The sequence below is a fragment of the Epinephelus moara genome, chromosome 24 (assembly GCF_006386435.1).
Source record: "Epinephelus moara isolate mb chromosome 24, YSFRI_EMoa_1.0, whole genome shotgun sequence".
Taxonomy (NCBI): domain Eukaryota; kingdom Metazoa; phylum Chordata; class Actinopteri; order Perciformes; family Serranidae; genus Epinephelus; species Epinephelus moara.
The window spans coordinates 21731380-21755366 of record NC_065529.1 but is presented as its reverse complement, the minus strand read 5'-3'; the positions used below and the strand labels follow the sequence as shown (position 1 = coordinate 21755366).

The following is a 23987-nucleotide window of genomic DNA, read 5'->3' as shown; positions in this document are numbered from 1 at the left end:
AACACAATGAGTTTAATATGGTCGGAACAATGGGATGTCGAACCAATGGGCTGTCGAACCAATGGGCACTTCCCGTTTTCAAACTGTATGGTTTGACTAAAATGAACAATGACAGCAATATTGTCCACCATGACCAGCGCTAAAATCAACCTGCGTAGTTGTCCCTCCATTGTGACATTAGAAAGTGTCACATTTATCTTGCAAGCAGTGTTAATTTTGTCAACTAAAACTTAAACGAAAACTTTTCGTTGATGACCATTTATTCCGTGACTAATTTGTGACGAGAACGTAAATTTAATAAGTACTGACAACAAAAACTAAAACGAAATCTCTGTTCAATATGAAGTGACGAGTAAAAACAACAACGCCTTGATTGTTTTCCTTTTTAACCAATTAATTATCTTAACTCAAATTCAAACTCTCAGTCTATCTTTCTGATTGGATGACCTCCACCCGCCCTCTGCGCGGTGGCGGTGCACGTTCAGTTTTGCCACACAGAAGCCTTGGCTCCACAGCGGGAAGCCGGGAACAACAACGCCTGTAAAACTCTGTAAAAGTACACCAAAGCATACATTTTCGTTTCCAAATATTTATTTGAAAACTAAACCATTCATATGGTCAATAAAAAAACATTTTGTTAATAATAAAAAACTAATGTAATCTCAACAGTGACCGCGCCAGCCGGCGGGACTTCGGCTGAACCGCACCCAATGTTCATTTTCATTCAGTCGCGTGTTCTGTGTGTGTGTGTGTGTGTGTATGTGTGTGTGTGTGTGTTAGTATGTCAGAGAGGAGGAGTATCAATAAAAAAAAAGTTTCCACTAATTATTTTGGTGTTTATTTCTTTTATTCTTAAGTTTTTTTTATTAAAATGCGTAATACAGCCAACAATATTATAGACCAAAAGTGAATCTAATTTATTATTGTAGAATGTATTTAGCAAATCACAACTTTCAACTGGAAACACGGCGCAGCATGCAAAAAAAAAAATAATTAAAAAACAAAAAGGCATTATAAAATGCCGACAAATAGTGTTAATTAATTGACATGAGACATTGGAGAGGTTGTAAGTCCTATTCTATAGCCTGTAATATTTTTTTTTTATTTTATCATAACTTCTCGGAAATTACTCAAAAATGCATTTTTTGTGTGCTTCTGAGCACACGGAAAGCATAAACAATGACGTTACGACCGTTTCAGCCCTTGGAGGGGCGCTGTAATCCTGGCGGTCCTAGTGTTAACAAACACTGAATCAAAATGGGCATATGATTAAATGTGTTTTGATGCCCTTGTAAGAAAATAGTAAATTAAAATGGGCATAACAGTTAAGCTGTTATGATCTTCTTTTGATGTCTTAAGAGGATTGGAGCTTTATTCTTGCAGGTTGTAAGTCGTTTGCTGTACAAATATACAGAAAATAAACACGAACCTGTGAAGGACATGATTATGTATTGCACTTTTTCTAACAAGCCTTAGACATTCATTTTTATTATACAAGAATAATATGGTGCATTCTTAGTTTAAATGACTAAACACACAGTTAAAGGTATGCTTACAATGGAGTTTTTACTACCATGACAAACATCCTTTTGCAAAATCTATTACAGTATAACAAAACTGTCAAATTACGTCAAAAGACTAAAATGAGACTAAAACTAAAACTGATTTCCACTGACTAAATTTTAACTAAAACAAAACAAAACAAAACAAAACTAAAAGACTAAAATGTGGCTTTAACTAAATCCAGTCTTTGGTGAGTGACTAAGACTAAAATGAAATTAAAAATTCTTGTCAAAATTAACACTGCTTGCAAGTGTACTCTTTTTCAATATTTCTTTTACTTCCAGCATTTTTCCCGCATTGAAATTCTGGCCAATCAAGAGCAGCTTTCTCGCACAAGGCGTTTGATCTGGTCCGCTCGTAAATGCTGCCGTGAGAACACGAACCAACTCTCGGCAATTATGCAACTTTTTAAGTACAGTAGTCCCTTAAACATATCTCTTCATCACATTTTGGCATCCTAGATTTTTGTTGGTTTCAGTGTGTTACACTCTGATCTTTTGCAATGAGGCGTGTAAATTTCTCCTGACAATCAAGAAAGACATTGACTTTGCTCCAGAAAAAGCTAGTAAGCAGACCTGCAGTGCAGTTTTCACTGTACATTTAAGTTAAATTTAATTTATTTATAAAGCCCATTATCACAAATCACAATTTGCCTCACAGGGCTTTACAGCATACGACATCCCTCTGTCCTTGGACCCTCACGGCGGTTATGGAAAAACTCCCCAAAAAAACCTTCAACAGGGAAGAAATGGTAGAAACCTCAGGAAGAGCAACTGAGGAGGGATCCCTCTTCCAGGACGGACAGACGTGCAACAGATGTCGTACAGAACTGATCAACATAATAAATTAACAGTAATCCGTATGACACAATGATACATAAAGTTTTCGGTCACAGTGTCACTACTTCACTTTTGTGAACTGCAAAGCCGTACAAGGTGTCAAGCATGTCAGGGATCTCTCAGCCATCCCAACTATTCACACAACTCCACGTTTCAGAATGCCCCGGCCCGGATCGAGTGTTTTTGAAAGGACGGCCAGTGAAGAGTTAGCTGTGTGTGAGAGACACAAGAATCCAATTGTGTTTGTGTAAGCACGGACTGGTGTAAAGGCTCCAAATAAACGCTGAGACATTACTCAGAGGTTGTTGTCTTGCCCTTCAGCGTGCTCTTTCCATCTCAACACAGCTTTTCTATCACCATCTGCTGAAACATGAGCCACAGGCTTGCTGCAGGAAACTACTCAGCATTACTCACACAATAATATTACATATGATATCTGAAGCTGATCAAGATCCAAGTAAAGAGACAAAGACGTGTACGCTGAGCAGCTGCACAGATAAACAACAACACAGTAGACACAACACGTCCTCACATATTCCACTCTGTCTTCTCATGTGATGGTCCTGATGTTTAGCAGTGTGAGGAATGAACTAATTTTAAACTCAACGCTCTTGTTTTGTCTCAGCTCCTGACTACTGTTACACTTCCTGTCTGGGATCAGGCCCACCTGTGGGCTCTGAGACGTCAGAGCAGAGCCAGGAGCTCAAATATTCCCCCTTGGCTCCCACGGGTGCCCTGACTCACCCTGACATCACAGCCTGGCCAGCCACTGAGAGCTGTCATCCCACGATTGTCGGCCAGTCACCTCTCCTGGGGAATCGGACTAAATATAGTTTCAAGGCACGACAGGAGAGTGCAGAAGAACAGTGGTGAACTCAAAGAAAATGTTTTGGCTGCAGTTCAGACAAATGCTGGTGCTCTTAAAGAAGAGCAGGGGGGAAATCTTCATCTGCATGTGGGAGCAAATTTCTGGCACTTGTGTTGGAGCAGGGACGATACTAAGGTTAGAATAAAGTGCCTTTATTAGTTATGCAACTTTCCCATAAGATAAATTCAATAGTCAGAGATCAGATGTAACATTTCAGGGTCGTCAGCATTACTGAGGAAGATACATCAGTGTGATGTCTTACACATTCCTTCAGTAGGGGGCGGGTCTACTTGTGTTTCTGGGACAGAATGTGAATAATAACAAAAGTCAAGCTAAAAACAGATGTTACAGCACTTTTCCTAAAACCCAACTCTCACAGGTCCTAAAGCTTAAGGAAAGTTAGATTTAAGACTTTTTTAATGCCACTCAGACTGAAATATAAGACCAATTTTACAATAACTAAAACTGAAGGAAAAAAACATGAACCAACATCAATTACTTATGGTTAGGGACAAGGGAGAGTTTTGCCCAAATGTTTATTGTAACATAAAACCTGACTTTTCTTGGGGAATACCTTGCACTTCTTGGCTTTTTTTTTTTTTTTTTTACTTGTGTGCGTGTTTCTCACCCTACATGTGGTATTCCACTGCCTTGATTGTCATAGTATCGAGTTGGGAAAAATGTCTTGCATAAAATACACAGAGCCTCATTTGCATGGCCTTTTACCTGTTTCAACCATGGCAGTAAATCTTGGTTAAATGACAAGTTTTCAGTGAATCTGCACTTGTCGCATGTCGTCCAGGGTACAGTACAGCTAGCTAGCAGACAGTGAATCCTCTGCTCTGAGCATCCCGACCAGAAACAAAATATGGGTGGTTCTGCTATCCTGGTCTGCATGATGTTAATGAGAGGCATTTGGTAATTTTAAAAAAGATAGATGCTACAAATTATTTTGAAATTTTACAATTCAACTTTGGAAAATCCTACTTCCCATGTGTGAGCACTTTTTAGACTTTTAAAAGATTGAATTAAGACATTTTAATACCAATTAAAGGTCCAGTTTGTAGGATTTAGTGACATCTAGTGGTTAGATTTCAGAGGTGAAACTTCTCCCATGTGCCCAGCACTTAAGGGAAACTACGATGGCGGACACGACAACACCAATGACCCTACCTAGAGCCAGTGTCCTTTCTGGGCTACTGTAGAAACAACATGGCGGACTCAGTGGAAGAGGACCTGCTCCATATGTAGACATAAACGGCTCATTCTAGGGTGACGAAAACACAACAATTCTTACTTTCAGTTTATCATAAACTAATGACAACATTCATTCATTCATTTTCCATTACCGCTTATCCTGTTAGGGGTCGCAGGAGGGCTGGAGCCTATCCCAGCTGACATTGGGCGAGAGACAGGGTAAACCCTGAACAGGTCACCAGGCTATACCAGGCCTGACACACTCACATTCACACCTACGGCCAATTTAGAGTCACCAGTTAACCTGCATGTCTTTGGACTGTGGGAGGAAGCTGGAGTACCTGGAGAAAACCCACGCTGACATGGGGAGAACATGCAAACTCTCAAAAGAGGGGCTTCCCCAACCCCCGGTTTGAACCAGGAACCCTCTTGCTATAAGGCAACAATGCTAACCACTGCACCACCATGCCACCAAATAAAAATATAGTTATGAATATTCATTTCTGCCAATAGATGCCCCCTAATCCTACACACTGGATGAACTAATGAACTCAATGCCTTTAAATACTTTTTAAGGATCCGTGGGAACCCTGACACACACAGTGAAGGAAACAGGCTGTGTATGTGGCATCTGGCCTGTTCTCTGGGCACACTTCACCTCTCTGCCTGAAATACACCTTTATAAGTCCACTAATACTGTATATTTTCCCCATTGTTAAAAGTGCCCAAATTGCTCGACTTAACTTGTTACGGTGAAGAACAAAGATTCCCGATGCCATAAAAACACAATTACGGTTTACCACAATCTTCCAGAGTCTCCGCTTTGTTGTGTGTATGCGGTACAAACATGTCACTTGTTTACTTTTCCTCCATTTTGGTTTACATGAGGCACAAAGCAGACACAGCCCGGAGGACATGTTACTTATTAGTCTTTGTTTTGACATAATTCCTGGTGCAGTTTGGTTACTGGGGGGAGGCCCCGGTGTGAGCTCCACTGCTCTGTGCTAACCCGGGGTCTCTGGGGCATGGCACACACATGGAAGCACTTTAGAGCTTCACTACACTGCAATTGGGCCTATTACCATAATTACAGCTTTAAAGCCCCAGCAATTTGTATCAGGCATGCACCAGCGCAACCACCAGGCCTTTGGCCCTGCAGAGCAGCAGCCCCCCCCCCTTTTACTTTCTACACACTTTCCTTTGTGTCTGCGTTTCATTCTGTCGTCTCATTCTTTTAGTTGCTCTCTTTCTCCTCAATCTCCACCTTCTCTGGTTACATCAATATCAGGGGAGAAAAGGATTTTTCAGGAGTTCATCATGTTGTACAGCTTATGGTGCGTGCTCTCCGGGCTGCACACCATGAGTGAGTTTTGCAGCTGGTCCCAGAGGATAGTTGGAGGAGATAGAGAAGGATGGAAAGAGAGGAAAACATCAAAGGTTGCTGTGTGGTGCAGAGGTGGGGGATTGGCATCAAAGAGCTCCCCTGTACATTACCACTTGGTTACTGTTGCAGCTGGGAGAGTGGGATTTAGGCTTTTCCATAGGGGCTCGCCAACTATCACCTCATCGAGACCGTGCAGTAGTCTCCAACGTGAGCTTTATTAAAACTGAAGGCATGCTTATTACTGATGCCTGAAAGCAGTTTGTAGGGAATAACCCTTGGCTCATATTAAACACAAAGCTGAAACATAATTTGTCTCTGATTGGATTCCAGCACTGCAGCCTACACAAACAAACAATAACACAGCGGTTTGTGTTTGTGAGCGTGTGTTTGCGAGACAGAGAGAGGGAGAGAGAGATGTCCCACTGGTGTTTGGCCCGGTCCCAAACCAAATCTGTTATGAGCATTAAGCCGAGGTGCATCCTAACTAAATGATGGCGGCTTGTACACAAGCGGGCCTATTATTCACCGCGGCTGAGGGTTTGTTTTAGTGCTGGCAGCCCTCTGCGGCCCCATTAGACCTGGCCTTTTGTCCGGTGCGCATCATAAACACATCAAAACACTCAAATAAACCCTTCCGCTTGGCCCCTGTAACACCTTAATCAATAGGACGGTGCAGCAAGTGGGCAGGAAAAGCTTTTATACATGTAATTCTTCAGCTGCGGCTGTAAATTCACGTCCCACCAAGAGTAGCGACTCTATCATCAAACTTGATTACGTGAGGGATCAGGCAGAGTTAAATCAAATCATGTAAAATAAGAGGTTTTTAAGGGGATGGTATAAAACGCTTTGTGGAAAGAGGCTGCTCGGTTTCAACCAATCACGACTGCCTTTGAACGTCTCTCTGAAATGAAGACACACACACTCACCCTGAAAGGCCTTGGCTCCTCCATACGTAGTAGAGCACCTGCGGGATGTTGCCTTTCGCTGTGGTCGACCCGGCCTGGAGAGAAAGAGAGAGAAAAAATAGAGGTGTGATGACGGATGGATCGTCTCCTTCACTTCCTGCTCCTCCAGCAGACACCCTGTTTAGTCTTTCTCAGCTGAGCTTCCCTCCAACTCCCCCCTCCCTCTTTTCATTCCTCCATCTCTCCCTCCATTTCTCCTCCTGGACAGCTGTGTCAAGTGAAGGTGACACCTCCAACACCCACCCCAGGCACCCGCTCTGCAACACACCCAGCCGTTTGCCCACCCAAAAACACACTCAACGAGTTCTCCTCGTCTCCCTCCACGCCCGTCAGTCTAGAACTTTTATTTACACAATACGAGCTTAGCCGGCCAGAGAGTTTTTAATCCATCACTGTGGAGTGGCAGAGGAGTAGGAGAGCTGCAGGATCAAGCCGGTCGGGGTTAAGTGAGGGTGGGTGGTGGCGGCTAGGAGGAGAGAGAAACAGAAAGAAGCAGTGGGGGAGAGGGAGGGAGTCGGAGTGTGTGTGTGTGAAGGTGCGTGCACGCCAATCTAAGTTACAGCTACACTGAGCATGTAGGAAACAGTCTGCGGCATCCGCTGTAAATTGTGACTCCAAGATCTGCTGGAAGGAGAGGAAGATTCCCACATTTTATTCATGTGAGGAGGAAAAAAAAAACACCCGTATTCCTTATGTTTCTGTTGGAGACAGGTGGCTGAGAAATGGCTCTCCCCTCTCCTCGTCTGACAAGTTTTCTTTTCCTTTACCGCTGTGGAATGGTGGAAGGAGGGAATGGAGGAAGAGGGTGTCCAAAACACACACACACACACACACACACACATACACTCAAACACGCACACATTCCCTGTGTAGCTTCTGCTGACATACAAAAATATCTTCATGCAGCTCAATCTATACGTTTCTGTCTGCTTGTGTTGGCCTGCTGCTTTGTCATCTGAGTTTCTTACAATCATGTGCGAGCAGTAAAAAGATGTGCTCCCTGCTCTCTGCACCTACACTGATTCATGCAGTAAAATGGACAACAGTGATGGCTGTTCAACAAGGCGTTAGACCACACCAGCCTGACATTAGCTCCTGTGTTGGGTAGTGGAGGGTAGCGAACATGACATTGATGGCAGCGGTGTGGTGCACCGGCAGGAAACATGCCAGCCTAAGGAGAAGAGCAGTGTTGTACAGTAACAGCGTAGGAGGTGTGCAACAGCAGTGTGGTGTGCCAGGCACGTTGCCAGCGCTGCAGCCAGGGCGGTATGGCAGGAGTCCGATCCTGGAGGGGCTTTACACGTCCAGCTGTGCCCTGGACATCCGCCCGCTTCGGCCTCGTCCACGCCAGGCTGCCTACTGTACAACACCGCTCTTTCATTCTGCCGGCCGTGGAGAAGAAAGAACCTTTTCCTCTGCTGCTGTGGTGACGGAAACTAATGTGACAAGTTCCAACACCCACATTTCCTCCCCTTCGTCCAATCCAAACCGTCCGTACCCATCAACACCGGCCCTGCTCCTTCTCTGTTTCACTTTCCTGCCTGGGCTTGTCATCTTTTGTGGGAGTTTGTAGGACTAAACCAAACTTAAGTCTGACACGGTTTTAAAAAATGACATGTTACCTTTATAAGGTGAGGCACTTCAGGTGGAAACAGAAATTTTAAGTTAACTTCGAGACAAAATATGCTGCTTTAATATCTTTCACAGCCTCATAACTTACACAAAGCACATTTACAATTTTATTTACTACATTTTTATTAGAGTCAAAACTTAGTCGAGTCATCGAATAAGATTTATTAACCACACTTGCTGGCTCCAGCCTCTCAGTCGCGACGGCTTGCTGCTTTTCTGTGTCATGTGCGATAGTAAAATCAGTATCTTTGGATTTTAGACTGTAAGTTGGTGAAAAAACAACCACATCTGAATGTCATAATTTTTCGTTGTTTTGAGAGATTTATGAGACTAAACAATCATAAACTGAGAAAATAATCGACGTTTAAAAAATCATCAAACAATAAATTAGTTGCAGCCCTAATTTTTATACCAGCTCAGTCAAATATGGATTGAAAAGGAAGGTTTTACAACTAATATCAAGTAACAGTATCCCCATTTTTTCCCTTTAAGTCTTTTTAATATGAAAAATTAACATGACTAAATCTGGTACATGGCTTTTGTTCATAACAATTAAAAAATAAAACAGAAAGCTGTTGTTCTAAGGATGTTTTAATATTTAGTGTCAGCATATAGGGTCCATTCAGTGGCTCTCTCAAAGATAAATATGTATGTTAATTATGTATGTCTATCCTTTACCTGTACTTTTGTAATACCTGAGTATAAAACATCTTGAAAATGGCTTATAAACAAGTTATAGTGCATATACAGTCTGTTGTTTGATAGGTTGGGTTGTTTATACTTTACCTGAATATAAAAATCGAAAAAATAAATAAATAAATAAATAAAACATATATATATATATATATATATATATCTTCTAGTGTTGTCAAAAATATGGATTTATCGATACATATGGATTCTGAATATCTGAAACAGCTTCAGTACTCATTGATACACTGGTACCAGCTGTGCTTTCTCTCCATTTCTAATTGTTAATGTTTCCTACAGTCATTCTGCTGTTCTCTGCTACTAACCAAGAACAGAAAAGTTTTTGCCATAATGTTATATTTTTCTTAAAATTAAAAAAAAAAAAAAAAAGTATGCTCATGATGCTGTTTTCAACCATGGTTTTCTAAGCTGAATATTGATATTTTTCACAGTTCTGTATCAAAGTTAGAAACTCCTGTATCATGACAATATTTTCATTTTAAAAGCACATGCCCATACACAGTGCTGTCAGTCCTCATAACTTGGTGCAGGTGATGGCAGGGGACATCAGATTGATAGCAAATAAGCAGATACACAGCACACAAGTGTACAGAGCCATATACGGAGTCTGCTCAGCACATGATCACCCTGCTGCTGATTGGATTCAGTGCAGCAGCAGCCTTGTTAAAAGCACTTGTGCATTGTATTATACCAGTGGTTCCCAACTGATAGGTCACGGATCCATTCTGAATGGACTGCATGTGACTCACAAACATGTCAAGTTTGGAAAAAAACGCACTTTATTTCTAAGTACCATTTCCTGCTGTAGAGCGAGTGACTAATGGACAGCTATTTGACAGAGACAGCGAACTAGCTTGGTGACATGGCCAAAAACAAGTATGATTTTGAATGTATTAATTATATTTTATTAATGACTTACGAGATATCTGGACCTGTGGGTGGACCAGTTGGGAACCACTGTATTATCCAACAAACCTGAAGCCATGGGCGAAACGCCTTGTTTGTAACATTTCAAGACGAATTTAAAGGACGAAGACGAAATTAAAAGGAGAAGCAATTCAGCCCCTTGTGTGCGGTGTATCTGCTTATTTGCTATCAACATTTTCATTTTGTCATGTCTATTTAAGTCACAAGTAGCAGTAGATAATAACATAATATACAATAATAACATAAGCAAAAGAAAATCCTCCCAAACTATTGCAATTACAAACTACTAAATGATCCGCAGAAGGAAATGGGTAAACACACTGTGCAGACATGAGTGGAATTTTATAGCTGTCTTTAATCCAATCATATTAATATCAAAATCGTTTGCACCTGAATAGATTTTAAACACAGCAACCTCAAGTTTTATGGCAGCAACAGTCTGAATTGTACACAGGTGTATCATCCTGACTTTTATTTTGTTCAATATCCAGTAAATACAAAGCGCAGTGGAGTTATCAGCTGTTAACACCATCACAGTCGAGGCTATTAAGTTTCATTCCAGTGTTTTTCCAGCTTACCTGTGGTGCCTTAAGTGAATGAAAAACTTGGCCTTATAAAGTTATAACTGAACGTCGCTGAGGCAGCGCAGGCCAAGTCCTCTGCTGGTGGTAAATTACAGCAGCTGCATTTCAAATAATGTTTACAGGAAGCTTTTGTACTGCGCTGTTCCACCTACAGCCAACGGCTTCTCACAAGAGATCAAGACTGTCTGAGTGTTTTGTTAATTCCAGTATCTCATTAGTTAGGATGGGGGGGGACTGAGGAATGGAACACTGTGTCTTCTCCAAGGACAGTGTGTGTGTGTGTGTGTGTGTGTAATTGTGGGGGGGCTGATTGGGGTAACTCTGAACTCACTACCCTTTACACACACACAGGACATAGTGAGGGAAGCCAGACGTACAGTCGGAGTGAGCCAGAAGTGAGAGAGGAGGTGGAGGGAGGGTGGAAGAGGAGGGACGCCACTATACAGAGACAGACAGAGAGACAGAGAGAGAGAGAGAGACGGGGACTGTGTGAGAGGACAGACAGAGTAAAGGAGCTAACAGGAGGGACACTGGCCTTCTGGTTCACCTCTCGGTGACAAGCAGCCCTGAGATGGAAATTCCTCTGGAGCAGCAACAAGTCCTCACTCTAACACTAACCATGTACCCAAACATGTCTTCCCGACACTGTCCATAGTCCAGATCAGATGATAGATGTGTGTGTGTATGTCTCACTACTGTCCCGGTGCTACCTCGGCCCGCTCCGTCCTGTGTGCCGACACTGTTGAAATTTGCTCAGCCCTCTGCCTGCGAGGCATCACCTGACAGCAGTGTTTAAAAGTCGCTGCCAGAGGAGGTGGTGCGCCCTGTGTGTGTGTGTCTGAGTGTGTATACCTTAGCGAGCATGATCCTGGTCTTCGCCACGTCAAGAGGAGTGGTAACAAATGCCGCTACCGCACCTATGAAAAGACACACACACACACACACATTTAGCAGAGTGCAAACATAAAAGGCCCTCTCTCTGCTCTCAGAAGAGTCTTTAAATATTGAAAATAAACCCATAAAAATGTCCAATTACTTAACCACAGATACAGTAACGTATTAATTCAGCAATAAATAGTGGAACTCTTGGCCCTGCGCTCCATTAAGTTCATAAAAATGATAATATTCCCCATCCGAGACCTTTCCCGTTATTAGACCACAAAAACCAGACAGACACACTTCTATTCCCACCGCCCCCCCTCTTACTGCCTCATCCAAGCCACACCTTCCACTGAGCTAGACACACACACACACACACACACACACACACACACTCTCTCGCTTCCAACACACTCAGGCACAGACATACACACACCCAGCTGTAAGAACAAGCAAGAAAAAAAGACGCATTTGGACACATTCAGTCTCACATAAACACAGAAGTGACAGACACATTCGTACATATTACACACACCCACACACACACACACACTCACACACACTTCCCTCCAATAAGTTTTATAGAGAAGTTACACCCCGACTTCCCTCCTTCCCTCCAACTTGGAAGCTAGATGGACGTCCCGATCCAGAGGTGTCCCCACAGAGCCACAGTGTGTGTCTAAGCGAGAAGCTGTGTGTACGAGTGTGTGTGTGTGTGTGTCACTCCGCCACAAACATAGCAACTGCTCTCGGTAAACATATCTATATGGGCCACCGAGGAGCAATGTGACTGTAAGTGAGCTGAGGGATACAGGAAAGCATTAGGATCAGTGTGGTGTAACACACCGTTACATTTTACAAGTTACACTGGCTCATTATAAGACTGGGTTTCGATGATTTTTTTTTTTCCCCTTGCTCGGGCGGATAAAACTGAATTTTCTGCAAGGATAAAAAACATACAGCCTTCTGACTGTAGCCTGTTTTGTAATGTTCCTGGACAGCAGTAAAAGGATGCATTATCCCAACCAAATCTTACACACGGCTGAATCGGAGGATCTAAAATTGGCTGGAAGAAGCATGTGATGTGATGAAGGTTAGACGCAAATCAGACGGTGATGTAATCTCGTCTCGAGCTAGGTTGCTTTTTCTAGGTGGTTCAAACAGGGTCAAGTCTGTCGTAAGTCAGTGCAGGGTACAAGTGGAGATATTTGGGATGATTAAAAGCGCCTGTGTGAGCATTTCCAGTGTCAAACAGATTATGTACGAGTGAAGGAGAGAGTGTGAAGTGCGATGTAAGTGGAAGTGACTGAAACTTGAGGATCCCTCTTGGACAGCAGCTCGGTCGCAGAGGGACGTGAACTTGATTCCTAGCCGGGACCCACCCCCCCACCCCCAATACTCCTACTCAACCCATCCCTCTAACTCCTGCCCCTCTTTCCTCCTGTCCTCTTGGCTCTGATTTCCCGTAATCTTTCAGATTGCATTTTCCATATATATCCCAATAAACAATTCTGTCAATATACTGGATGTGTAGGTTGTCTGATTGTTTTGATTTGAAGACTATACATCTGTGTGTCACTGTTCAATGTTCTCACATGCCTAGTCGGGAGAGTGGGTCAGAAATCAACTTGCCCAAATTCAAATCTTATTTGCCTTTTATAATCTACCCCATTATATCCGCCATGCTCTCAAATTTGCAGCAAACTCTACAATACATAGTTGGAGTTTCGTCCACATCCTCTAACGCCATCCGACTGAACTCTTGTATCCAGGATAATTGAAATGTTCAACCTTTGCCTTTGCCTGGCGCCATTGTCTCGAGTGCCCGATCGGTACAGCACAAGTGCAACTTTCAATAGAGATGAGAAGAAAGTGAGCCGGCTCACTCCTTTACTAATTCCCTCAAAAACAATGGGTCCCATTCATGAAATGTTGGTAAATCTGCGAGTAGACGTGCACATAAAAAACATTGGAATTAAAAACCTACACCATAATCATGAGCACCGCAGAACACTCTTATCGTATGCACGAGTGTATGTTCATGAATGCTAATCAATCGTAAATTGACAGTGAACATTTTACACACAAAGTCGTTCTGCTCACGTTTCATGAATGAGACCCACTGTGTTTAAAGGGGACCAATTATGTTTTTCCATATTTGGTGTCTTATGTATAGTTACAATGAAGGATGTTCATTTAAATGTGACCAAAGTTTCAAACAATGAGGTAAACATATGTAGAAGTATTATCTGTGAGCAAAATTGCTCAGGCTTCCTTGAACACTATGTTTCAAACACTTTTTGTCTACAGTATGCTATGAGTACAATGTCACAGTGTGCCAGAATTTCTTTACATGGTCTTCTGCTCCAGGCACGCTCCTGCAAATGTTAGCATTATGTGGCCTACACTGCTACATGAAGGTAAATGCTAGCATCAGGGAAACATGTAATCTTGGTTGCTGATGTTTTTCATTTCTCCCCAATTTCGGATCCTATTCCTGCTGAAACATGTCCACTTGTGTTTAGAAGCTTTTCTTAAGCCCCATTTCCACCAAACACTTTCCGTATGGTACCTTTGGAAACAAAAGTAACTCTTCAGACATGGTACCTAGACCCTAGCGTTTCCACCGTAAACAGTACCCTTGTATGTGGGTGGAGTTGTTGTCACTCACTGCTCCGTCCAGCACTCACTGTATTTCCTCTTTACCGGTGACACAGATGGAAGTCTGCACCTAGTTTATCGTCCACAGAACGAGGTTGCACGCCGATATTTTCAGAACAAAATAAAAACAGGCTGCAGTGAGAGTATCTCTCCATGGGGTATTTGAAAATAGTGGGTTTGTGCAATTAGTCTTTCTAAGGCAAGCTCAGGGGTTTAGTGTTGCCATAGCCCACGGGAACGACGCTCTGCAACACATTTTTTTTTTCTCCGGCTTTTGTGATTCTTCATGGGATAAAGTCTTGCTGTTGTCGGTTACAGTCAATGCTGCAATGACAGTGCAGAGACTCAGAGATATGGAAGACCTGGAAACACTGACCAATCACAGGAGAGCTCTTTTTGGAAGGGGTCTTAAAGAGACAGGCACTCAACAGAGCGTCTAAGACAGAGGGTAAATACAGGTGATCCAGCACAGACAGTATGAGGAATATATAGTGTTTTTTGACCATTAAGGCATGTAAACATACTACTACTACTAAAAATCTTAAATACAAATATGAAGCTGAAAACGAGCATAATAGGTCCTCTTTAATGCTCTGTTTGCCACTTGCCTGACTGGGCAAGTTGCCAGATGTACTAGCTCGACGTGGCATTTTAGGTGCCTCTTGCAATCAAGCAATCCTTATTGTTGAGCCCTGTATGTCCATATTCATTTACAGTTATTAAACTATCATTAAGAGTTTAATCTCTGTGAGCTTTACAAAAAGTTCAACCCATCTAATGTGAGAAGAAATATGCTTTGTCTGACAACTCATAACATGTTTTAGGACTCTTCTCAAACTGACACACAGTCCACTCTGTTCCTTATCTCATGTCTTTTATGTCTGTCTTCCTCGGCATGTCTCGGTCTGCCACCCACTCATCCAAGTCTTCTGTCGTCTCTTTCTCTTATTCTGTTCTGATGTCTTTTCCTCTTTCTCCTCTTCTTCCCATCGTAGACTGAGTCCAGGGCTGGGTGGCGCAAGGCCACGTCTCAGCTCCTTGGGGTGCTGTTTCCTGATCCCCTCTTCTCTCCTTCACCTCCATCTCCATGTCTCCATCGCCCCTGGAGAAGCTAACCTCAGTCTTCCTGTCCTGTCTGGCGTGTTGTAGCGTCGTAAGAGTTATGGACTGAAATTGTCCAACAACTGCTCCACGGAGCGATCTGCGGAACTGTTCTTCTGAAAATATGTATTTTGATTGTGGTTCTGCCTTTTCATCGCGAAAAAGGTGAAGACTGAGAGGAAAGATGGATGATGTGACACATTTTTTATTCAGAGCTATGATACTGGAGGTGCATGCTATGTTGCTATAGGCCCCTCCTGGATTTAAAGTATTCTCTTTGGTTACAGTGATACTGTACCGCACAAGGCAAAATGAGTTTTGAGTTTGTTTTTTCAGTAAATGTAGCAAGTGTTTTTCCTTTGTGTGTGTGTGTGTGTGTGTGTGTGTGTGTGTGTGTGTGTGTGTGTATACACAACTAAAAAGTACAAAAGACAGACTGAATTAAAAGTACTGCACACCCACACAGGTGTTTTCACTTACTCTGACTGATTAGACCTCAGTGTGAAGGTGGGAGGAGCAACGCTCAGGATTACATGATGTAACTAGACTCAATGAACCAATAAGAATTGATTGATTTAAGAGATGCTGTAACTTGTCCCGCCATGACAGATGCATCCAAACCAACAGCAGAGTCAGGGAGACGCCAATCACCTCTGAAGCCCTGAGAAGAGGTCTAATCAAGCATATTAAGTACAAACACCTGTGTGGGTTTAGAGACGGGTATGTAGAGGCTTTAAGGCCCAAAGGAAAGCGATAAATAACACGCCTCATTTAATGCGCGTCAACTGGTGGTCTTGCAGCGCACTACAGGCATCAGATGTGAAATGCAAAATCCATGGGACCAGCCATCCCCTTTCTTCTTTTATTTTTCTTCCAGGTATTTAAAGCCACATAAAGCACAGCTAATCATGTCACTATACGACATTATTTAACTGCTGTTGTTAGGTTTAAGTAGCCATGTAAGTTTTATGACCAGCAGGCTTAATGAAAACTTTGATGATGGTATCAGACATGTGTCAACACAACAGTTAAGATCTATAGGAGTACAGCTGTTGGTAGTGGTGGTTGTTTTTAATTAGCATTGCAGAATAACGACTGTATTGTTCATTAACTTTTAAGACAAGCTAACGGAGCTAACGTCAGCTCTAAGCTGTTGTCCAAAACTGTTGTGTGTTCTCGCTGCACATCCGTCTCTCTGTCTCTCCTCTCTGCCTCACTGACTTCAGTCACTGGGTCCTCATTTCAAAATCAAAACAAGGTCGGAGAAGGGGCGTCAAAGCAATTTGACACGCCTCATGAAACTGTTGGTGCGTGTTAAGCCACTTAAAACAATAGATATACTTCAAGACGTGCATGTCAGATGCTTTCAGTGCATTTGGGCTTTTAAAATCAATAGTTATTATATGTTCTTATTCGCTGGCTAGTTGGCATGGAGGTGGACTCCCTTGTGTTGGTCTCAGAGAGAGGGACCTTCAACAAACTGCTGTCCACTGAGGACAACACCCTCTGCACAGCACATTCACTAAGCAGAGGAGTATGTTCAGTGGCAGACTTTCTCTCCCAGTCCATCAAAAGACAGACTGAGAAAGTCTTTTGTCCCCCCGGCCATACAGCTATTCAACTCCTCTCAGCGACGGTTGAAACTGATTGAAGTGACTGAATGCTCACCTGCATGTTGCCTTTAGGCTGCTCGACTGTCAGTCAGTTACTGGTTATGTTAACCTTTGTGCAATTTTCATTTGTATTTCCTTTAGATATTCACCTTCTCTTTACATTTTATAATTTATTTAAAATAGCATTCCTTACTCTTTATTTCCCACAGTTTTTACCTTTAAGCACCTTCTACAATTAAATAAACAGATTAATAAAAAGGTAGCTGGACTGCAAGTTACTGGCTATGTTAGCCTTATGCACAATCTGTATTTGCATTGTATCTATATGCTATATTATCTGTAGCATGGTATTTATTATTTCTGCACTGTTCTTACACTTTAATTTAATCATCAATCAACACATACACTGTCAACCACCTAAATCTGTACTGCCATCACAAGCATACCTACTATAGTAACAGCTCTCTGTAGTAGTCTTAGGACGAGATGAGACATTCCAATGCTGTGTGTTTTTTATTCTTATGCTTATATTCTCTATGCATTTGTGAATCTTTGTTTTTGTATGCATTGTGTAATAAGGTTACCCTGGAAATCCAGAGTTCTCGCGAGAGCACAATTTGAATTTGCTCAGCAAGTCACTCTGGCAATCAGTAATGATGCTCATTACCTATGCCCATGAAACTGAGCTGCATCAATCACATTGGTGTATCTGATATAGGCGGGCCAGAGGCGAGCTAAACAGATGACGACAGCGCTGCGACGACGAAGTCCAGAATCAGTCAGTAAGGATTGCAAGATGGCTACGGATGAACATCAGTTGTTTGAAACGGCTTTGGCAGCTACAATGAACGAGTTAGACTTGGCTTTTTCCCCAAAAAGCGCTCAAGTCTTTCCTTTGCAAGAAGGACGTTTTTGCTGTTTTGCCAACCGGATATGGCAGGAGTCTAATCTACCAGTTAGCTCCGCTGGTAGCTAAGCTCTGGATACGTCACCCCGTGTACTGTTCTGATTGGTCATAGTGTTATCCAGTTGCGTGCAGTGATATTTACAAATGCATGCTTGGTGCTGTCCCTCCAGTTGGGCCATTTTCATTACTCATGGCCAGACCCTAAATCTTTCTAGATTTAGGGTCTGGATTTCCAAGCTATAATAAGGTACTGGGTGCCCTAAATTTCCCTCAGGGTTAATGACCTATCTATCTATCTATCTATCTACCTACCTTTCTTTATGGAACGGATCATCAGGGCATTGAAGGATTTTGGTCATGTGTTTATAATATATGTCCTGAACCTTAGCTTATTACTCCCTCATCATTTTATTGGCATCAGCCTGTAAAATGACTGGGGAGTGAACACCTTTGTCAACCTATTTCTGTTAATCAGTCAACATCAACCAGCTGGATTCAGTAAAAAAAACCCCAAAAAAAACAACATATCATTAAAACTCTGCGCGCGCACACACACACACACACACACACACACACAAGTTTTTCTTTCCTAAAAAGATTAAGCACTCTGGATTGTCTTGCAAATAGTATTAATATCCATCTCCAAACAAAATGTCTTATTAAGCCAAGTGCTCAGGGATCAGAGAGGACAGTGTCCTTACACTTGATTAGGGTGACACTGGGCTGTGGTTTTTGTCTTGGGTTTGTCAGATCTTTATCTTAAAATGGAACCCAATCACAAAATCACAGAATCATAGAATTATGCTCAAGATTTTTAACATCTACAACCACTGAATCTCTTTGACTCGAGCTTCTTGTCAGTGCCTTGTATTTATCTTGCGTGTTTTATAATCTGACGGATTCTGTCTGGTTGTTGTCTTTTCCTTCCTCCTATTAGTCTTGTTTTTAGTCCACTCCCCTTCCCCTCTTTCACTCCTTTCCTGCGCCTTTCTCTCTCACTCTCTCTTAAACCACTTCAGGCCCCAGTGCTCAGGAGGTCGCGCAGCTGCAGGGGCCCATACCCAGGACCCGGCCCCTCTCATCCCTGTTCACTCCTCCCTCCGTTGTCTGTCTCTCCCCTGATACTCATCCAGGCTAAGACCGAGCCATAAAAGTCTGCTATGCTATGATTTTCATTGGCTAAAGGTCTTGAGAACTGTCATAATGAGAAGTTTTTAAGACAAGGCAGACTCAGGGATTCACTGATTGCCAATTTAGCACTGTAAGAAAGAAATGTTGTTTTTTTTTAAAAAAAAAGGCCAAAGTTGCCTGTTTTCACTTCCCCCCGTCCATTCTTCTCTTCTCTGCTCTGATCTGCGGTGCAGGCGATGATGGGATTTGCCAGCTGAGCTCACCTTTGTGGAATCTTTCAAGAATGTGGCTTTCGGTAAACTTGTCCTGCCCTCGTGGCCATCTATTCACCTATCTACTTATCCATCCATCCATCGATTTAACCATCCATCCCTCCCTTCCTTCTTCCACCCCCTCCTTCCCCCCCTCCTCCCTCTCCGCTTCTTTCCCAAAGCAGCAAATAATCCCCTGCACCTGCAAAAGCTCCGCACACTGCAGCCTGCCAAGAGTAGAGCGTGTGACCTTGCCTCCGTGACCACAGAGTCTGGGAGAAAGACAGGGAAATGTCGAGAGAGAAAAGAGAGGGTTGTCGATAGAGGAGGATGATGAAAGAGCGAGAAAAAGGGGAGAAAGAGGGGAGAAAAAAACAAAGAGAGAGAAGATTGTTGTTAGTGTAGATATCAGACACATTGAGAACACATTGTGAACCTTGGTCCGGTCTGGGGTCCAGGCCCGCGGCTGGGAACCGGGCTCTCCGGCTATTTTTGTGTTGCCTTTTCTCCCCAGTGATGTCATGCTACTTGTTTCCCAAGAACTGGGACGGGACAAGAGGGAGGCATGAGAATATGCTGCAGCGCTCCCACTCCATCATCTTTACACATTTTGTCCAGATGCCATCAGATGCTGAAGTACAGTAGGTCAGCCCATGTCCACATATCACATGCACATATCAACACAGGCTTTTATTTGTTAACATTTATGTACTGAAGCACTAAAATACACAAATTTAATTAATAGAGACACATAAATATACACTATACATCAGGGATCTCAGATTACACTGAGGCCACCAGCCTGTCCAACTGGGACCACTTAAACACTACAGAAAAAGGAAAAACTTGCAAAACTGCAACTATATACACTCGGAAGCTGAGCGACTGGTGTTTCCTTCTCCTCTCCCTTGCCTCACAGTATACTGCTTTGCATGTTTAGTCGTGTAATGATGCTTGAGATTACATTCAAAATAATTAGCGGTCCACTGCTCTTGAAACTGTCTGCACCCCAGGTAACTTTTCTTCAAGGCTTAAAACTTTATGTTGATAACTTAGCAGTTAAATGCAGCTTACCTGATGTTAAATGTGAAACAAAGAGCTGATTTTTGTGCACCAATCTTTAAAGGAATTTGTTAAGCAAACTTTGTTGTTTTTTGTATGCCTCCATGGAGAAAGTTCTTACTGTACTGAAGTAAAGGACGTCTGTGTTTAACAACAGCAAAACTATATCAAAACATTGTTCAAAACTCTTACACAACTCGTGCAGTACAATCCAAGTCTCATTTATCTTCTTTCCAAAACATGTATTTTCGCTAAAAACCTTACTATTTAAAACTGAAATGGAAGTAGGGGTGTGCCATATCATCTAATTCACGATAATACTGGTATAATTTTTAATATGATGTGAAAAATTCATATTGTGATATTTGCGATATTTCAACGCCATATTGTTACCCATGACAAATACAAGCATGGCTGAAAGAGAAATTATTACAGACTCCACGGTGGTTTCGAAAAGAGGAGAAGCTTCAGCAGTGTGGAATAAACTGTGGCGTCCTGAGTATTTTATGAACCCGCTCGAACTTCTCAGACTCTTTTAGCAAGTTACCGCTCAGAAGGAACTCATTCAGCGGCTCCTCTGGCAGCAGCACAGCGTCTCTCCCTCTCCTCTCTCACCGTGTGCACATGGGAGTCGGTGTTGTGAAGTGATTTTGTCATAAACCTTTAGTAATGTAAACCTACAAGATGCTTGCGCCTCGACAAACAACTACATATATGTGAATGTGCAGTAGTTATCATAGCATAAGAGCCTGTCACAGGTTACTGTGTGATGATTAGAGGAGAAATGGCAGAGCATAAAGGTCCAGGTGGGAAAAAAGAGAAAGTAATCACCTGTTGATTTATATAGATCCCAGGGTACATTTTTGTATTTGGGAACTGTTTAAGTGTGTAATTTGTGATAGATTTTATTTTGTTGAACTATTAATATTGTATACAGAATCTGAATCTCACTCTGAGTTACTGTTGCTGTTAAAGAAATGAGAGATAGTTTTTGTTAAGTTTTTACTGAATATTTGAAGGCAAACTGTAAAAAACAAAACAAAACAAAAAAACGTAAAACTATATTATTTATTTTGTTGCAATTTAATGTTCTTAAATAAATCACCCTGAGCGCGCACACGTGAGCGCGGAGCACAGAGAAGCAGTCAGAGCTACAGGCTACAGTGAGGCTAATCCCTTTAATCAGTTAGTTTGTCTGTGTTATTGTGTGTCTTTGGTGTTTTAAAAAGTTAGTTCGGACTCACCAAAGTCACACAGTAACACAAACTACAACGGCAACAGCCTTGTACATGGGGCGCCTGCTCTAACACTAAGCCACCGACGCCCCAGTTTTGGGATTCTTTGTTCACCTTGGAGGCATGCAAAAAAACCAAACTTTTCTTTACGAATTAAACGTAACACACGGTGAGTAATCAATATACAAATGATCATTTGAGGGGTGAAGTATTCTTTAAGCCTTGCAAAAAAAAATTGCCCTGCAGTTGGATCTGGTCTGGTTGTGTGGCAGCCCTGTTATATAGAGGGCTGCCAGTTTATTAACATGCAAGTTCTCTCTGTGTCTGAAAAAACTCACATCACAGGACTACTTGCCCAAATGCAACTGGCTACTGAGTGAAACCACCTGATGTTTTTGTTTTGAGAATGAACCCTTTGTCTCTTTTTCTCCCCCGACTTGTTTCACCAAAGCGATGAGGAGACTGACTATGCAAGGTTAGACTTTGTATAAGATGCATGTGGACAGCTGGGTTGCCTCGGGCGCTGCAAGGTATGATTACTTCTCAGGGAGAGCAATTGAGCAACAGCATGGAGCGATTACTAATATTTTCTTTGTCCATTCCCCCCCTGCGAGTTAAATCGGCTGCATGTTATCTCACTCTCCTCCTATCTCACACACATGTGGACATCACAGAAACCATGTGTGCGTGCACAACACATGCAAACACAAACAAGTAAACAGAGAGAAGAAGACAGAGAGGAGAAGGAACCAGCAGACAGTGTGTGCGAGCTCAGGATGTGTCATGTGTGTTCCATTAGAGGGCAGATTAAAAAGGAGATTTTGTTTTCCACATCAAAGGCCTCGCACTGGGGGATTCCTCCGTGTCTCTCTCCCTCTCCGAGTCTCTCCATCCCTTCCTCTTTGTTTCATGAATAAATAATAAGGGGTAAACCTGGGAAAACAAACTTTTTGACCTCTGAACCCTGGTGTCACGGTCAGAGTTTGCACCTGGACGACTTCCCACAGGAAAGAGGTGGTAGGTCTGTGTGCACGCGAGTGTGTCAATGCATCACGTATGTGTGGGCAGACAGCATTTTCTAAGTGAATCCCATTGGTTACATTTAAGTTCCCATCGTGCCTTTTTGACACAAAAATTCCTTGAATTTTCTGTGGCTGTCTCTTGGTGTTCAATCATAACCTAAACGTGTTACACCCTCCTGTTTTGCTAATGTTGTTTTTGAGGTCAGAACAGATGGAGTAAACTGCAAGTCTCACTCTGCAGTTGCTGTTGGGAAAAACAACTGAGTGAAAACCACAATATGATGAAATGAATGTGTGAAATAACAGTGAGAATTACTCACATGGTGTGAAAAAATAAATCTCTGTGCAGTGAACAACGTGTAAAATTATTTAATATTGTGTGACGTGCCTCACTGTAAAGTTCCCTGACTTTTCCTGCCTGCAATATGCGTCTCCATGATATCCCAGAAATTCAAGAACGAGTTGAACTGAATGCACTCTGCGAAAGGATTTGTCTGCTTACTCGTCTTCCAGCAGGCCTACAGCAGTTGGTTGGTTTTCTCCATTTTCCTCTTTCTGATTCCCTCACTGACAGCTGTGCTGGCTCGGTGTGAAATAAAAAGAAAAAGGCCATAACGCAGCACATTACCATCCCACAAAGCAGATGGAAGATCTTGCCACACACATGCACTCACTCTCAAATTCCTTCGCTCTGGCATTTTTCAAAATAAATCACGTTATTCTTGATTATCAAAAGCCTTTCAACATGTTGGTGGTCACTCTAAAGGAATGGCAGTAAAAATCTGTTTGGTTGCATGTACAGTTTTTCATCTCCTGCCTTTGACTAGTCAGCTAGGCAGCCAAGGAAAGGCCTCATTAACTATTCAGAGCACCATGTTAACACAGAGGATACATATGGGAGGACTGGGAGCCAATGGATGGAGAAGAGGACAAGGAGAAAGAGGAGAGGAAGAAGAGAAAGTCCAGATTCCAGCAGTTCAGCTCTCCGCCAACGGACGTGTCCAGATGGCCTGGAGAGAGAGGGCCTTTGACTGAGGGACAAAGAGACACTTGTGGACGACAGAATCGAACTCTCGCAAACGCACAGACGCACGCACATACATATGCACACACAGCTGTGAAGTGTATTGTTGGTCTCGGCCCGGGCCGTTAGCTCCTAGCATTGATGGAATGTTTGACTGTCCGCCGCCTCTCGCGCCCTTGAGACATGATGTCACTCCAACAAAACGCCGTCTTTTCAAAGAGAGGCAGCTTTTTATGTGTTCAGGGCCACACAATGAAAAGAGAGAGCAGGCGAGGAGGGAGGAAAAGATATTAAGAGAGAGAGAGAGGAAGGAAGGTGAAGAAAAGCTAGAAAGAGACAGATATGCAGGATTGGATATGCTTGTGATAAATTGAAAGCTAGTTTGATGGTAGTCGTGACAACCCATTAAAGCGGGGTGTGAAGTCCCATTT

At 42.6% G+C, this 23987-nt stretch overlaps 1 protein-coding gene across 1 annotated transcript in view; it reads right to left on the bottom strand.

Moving 5' to 3' along the window:
• Positions 1-23987, bottom strand: part of slc25a26 (solute carrier family 25 member 26) — an 84407-nt gene that overhangs the window by 8380 nt on the left and 52040 nt on the right. Inside the window, exons 7-9 of the mRNA XM_050037176.1 lie at positions 19416-19485; positions 11523-11587; positions 6778-6851 (exon numbers count right to left, since the gene is read on the bottom strand). Of these exons, the coding sequence (XP_049893133.1) occupies positions 6778-6851; positions 11523-11587; positions 19416-19485 (209 nt within the window). The remainder of the gene's footprint in view (positions 1-6777; positions 6852-11522; positions 11588-19415; positions 19486-23987) is intronic.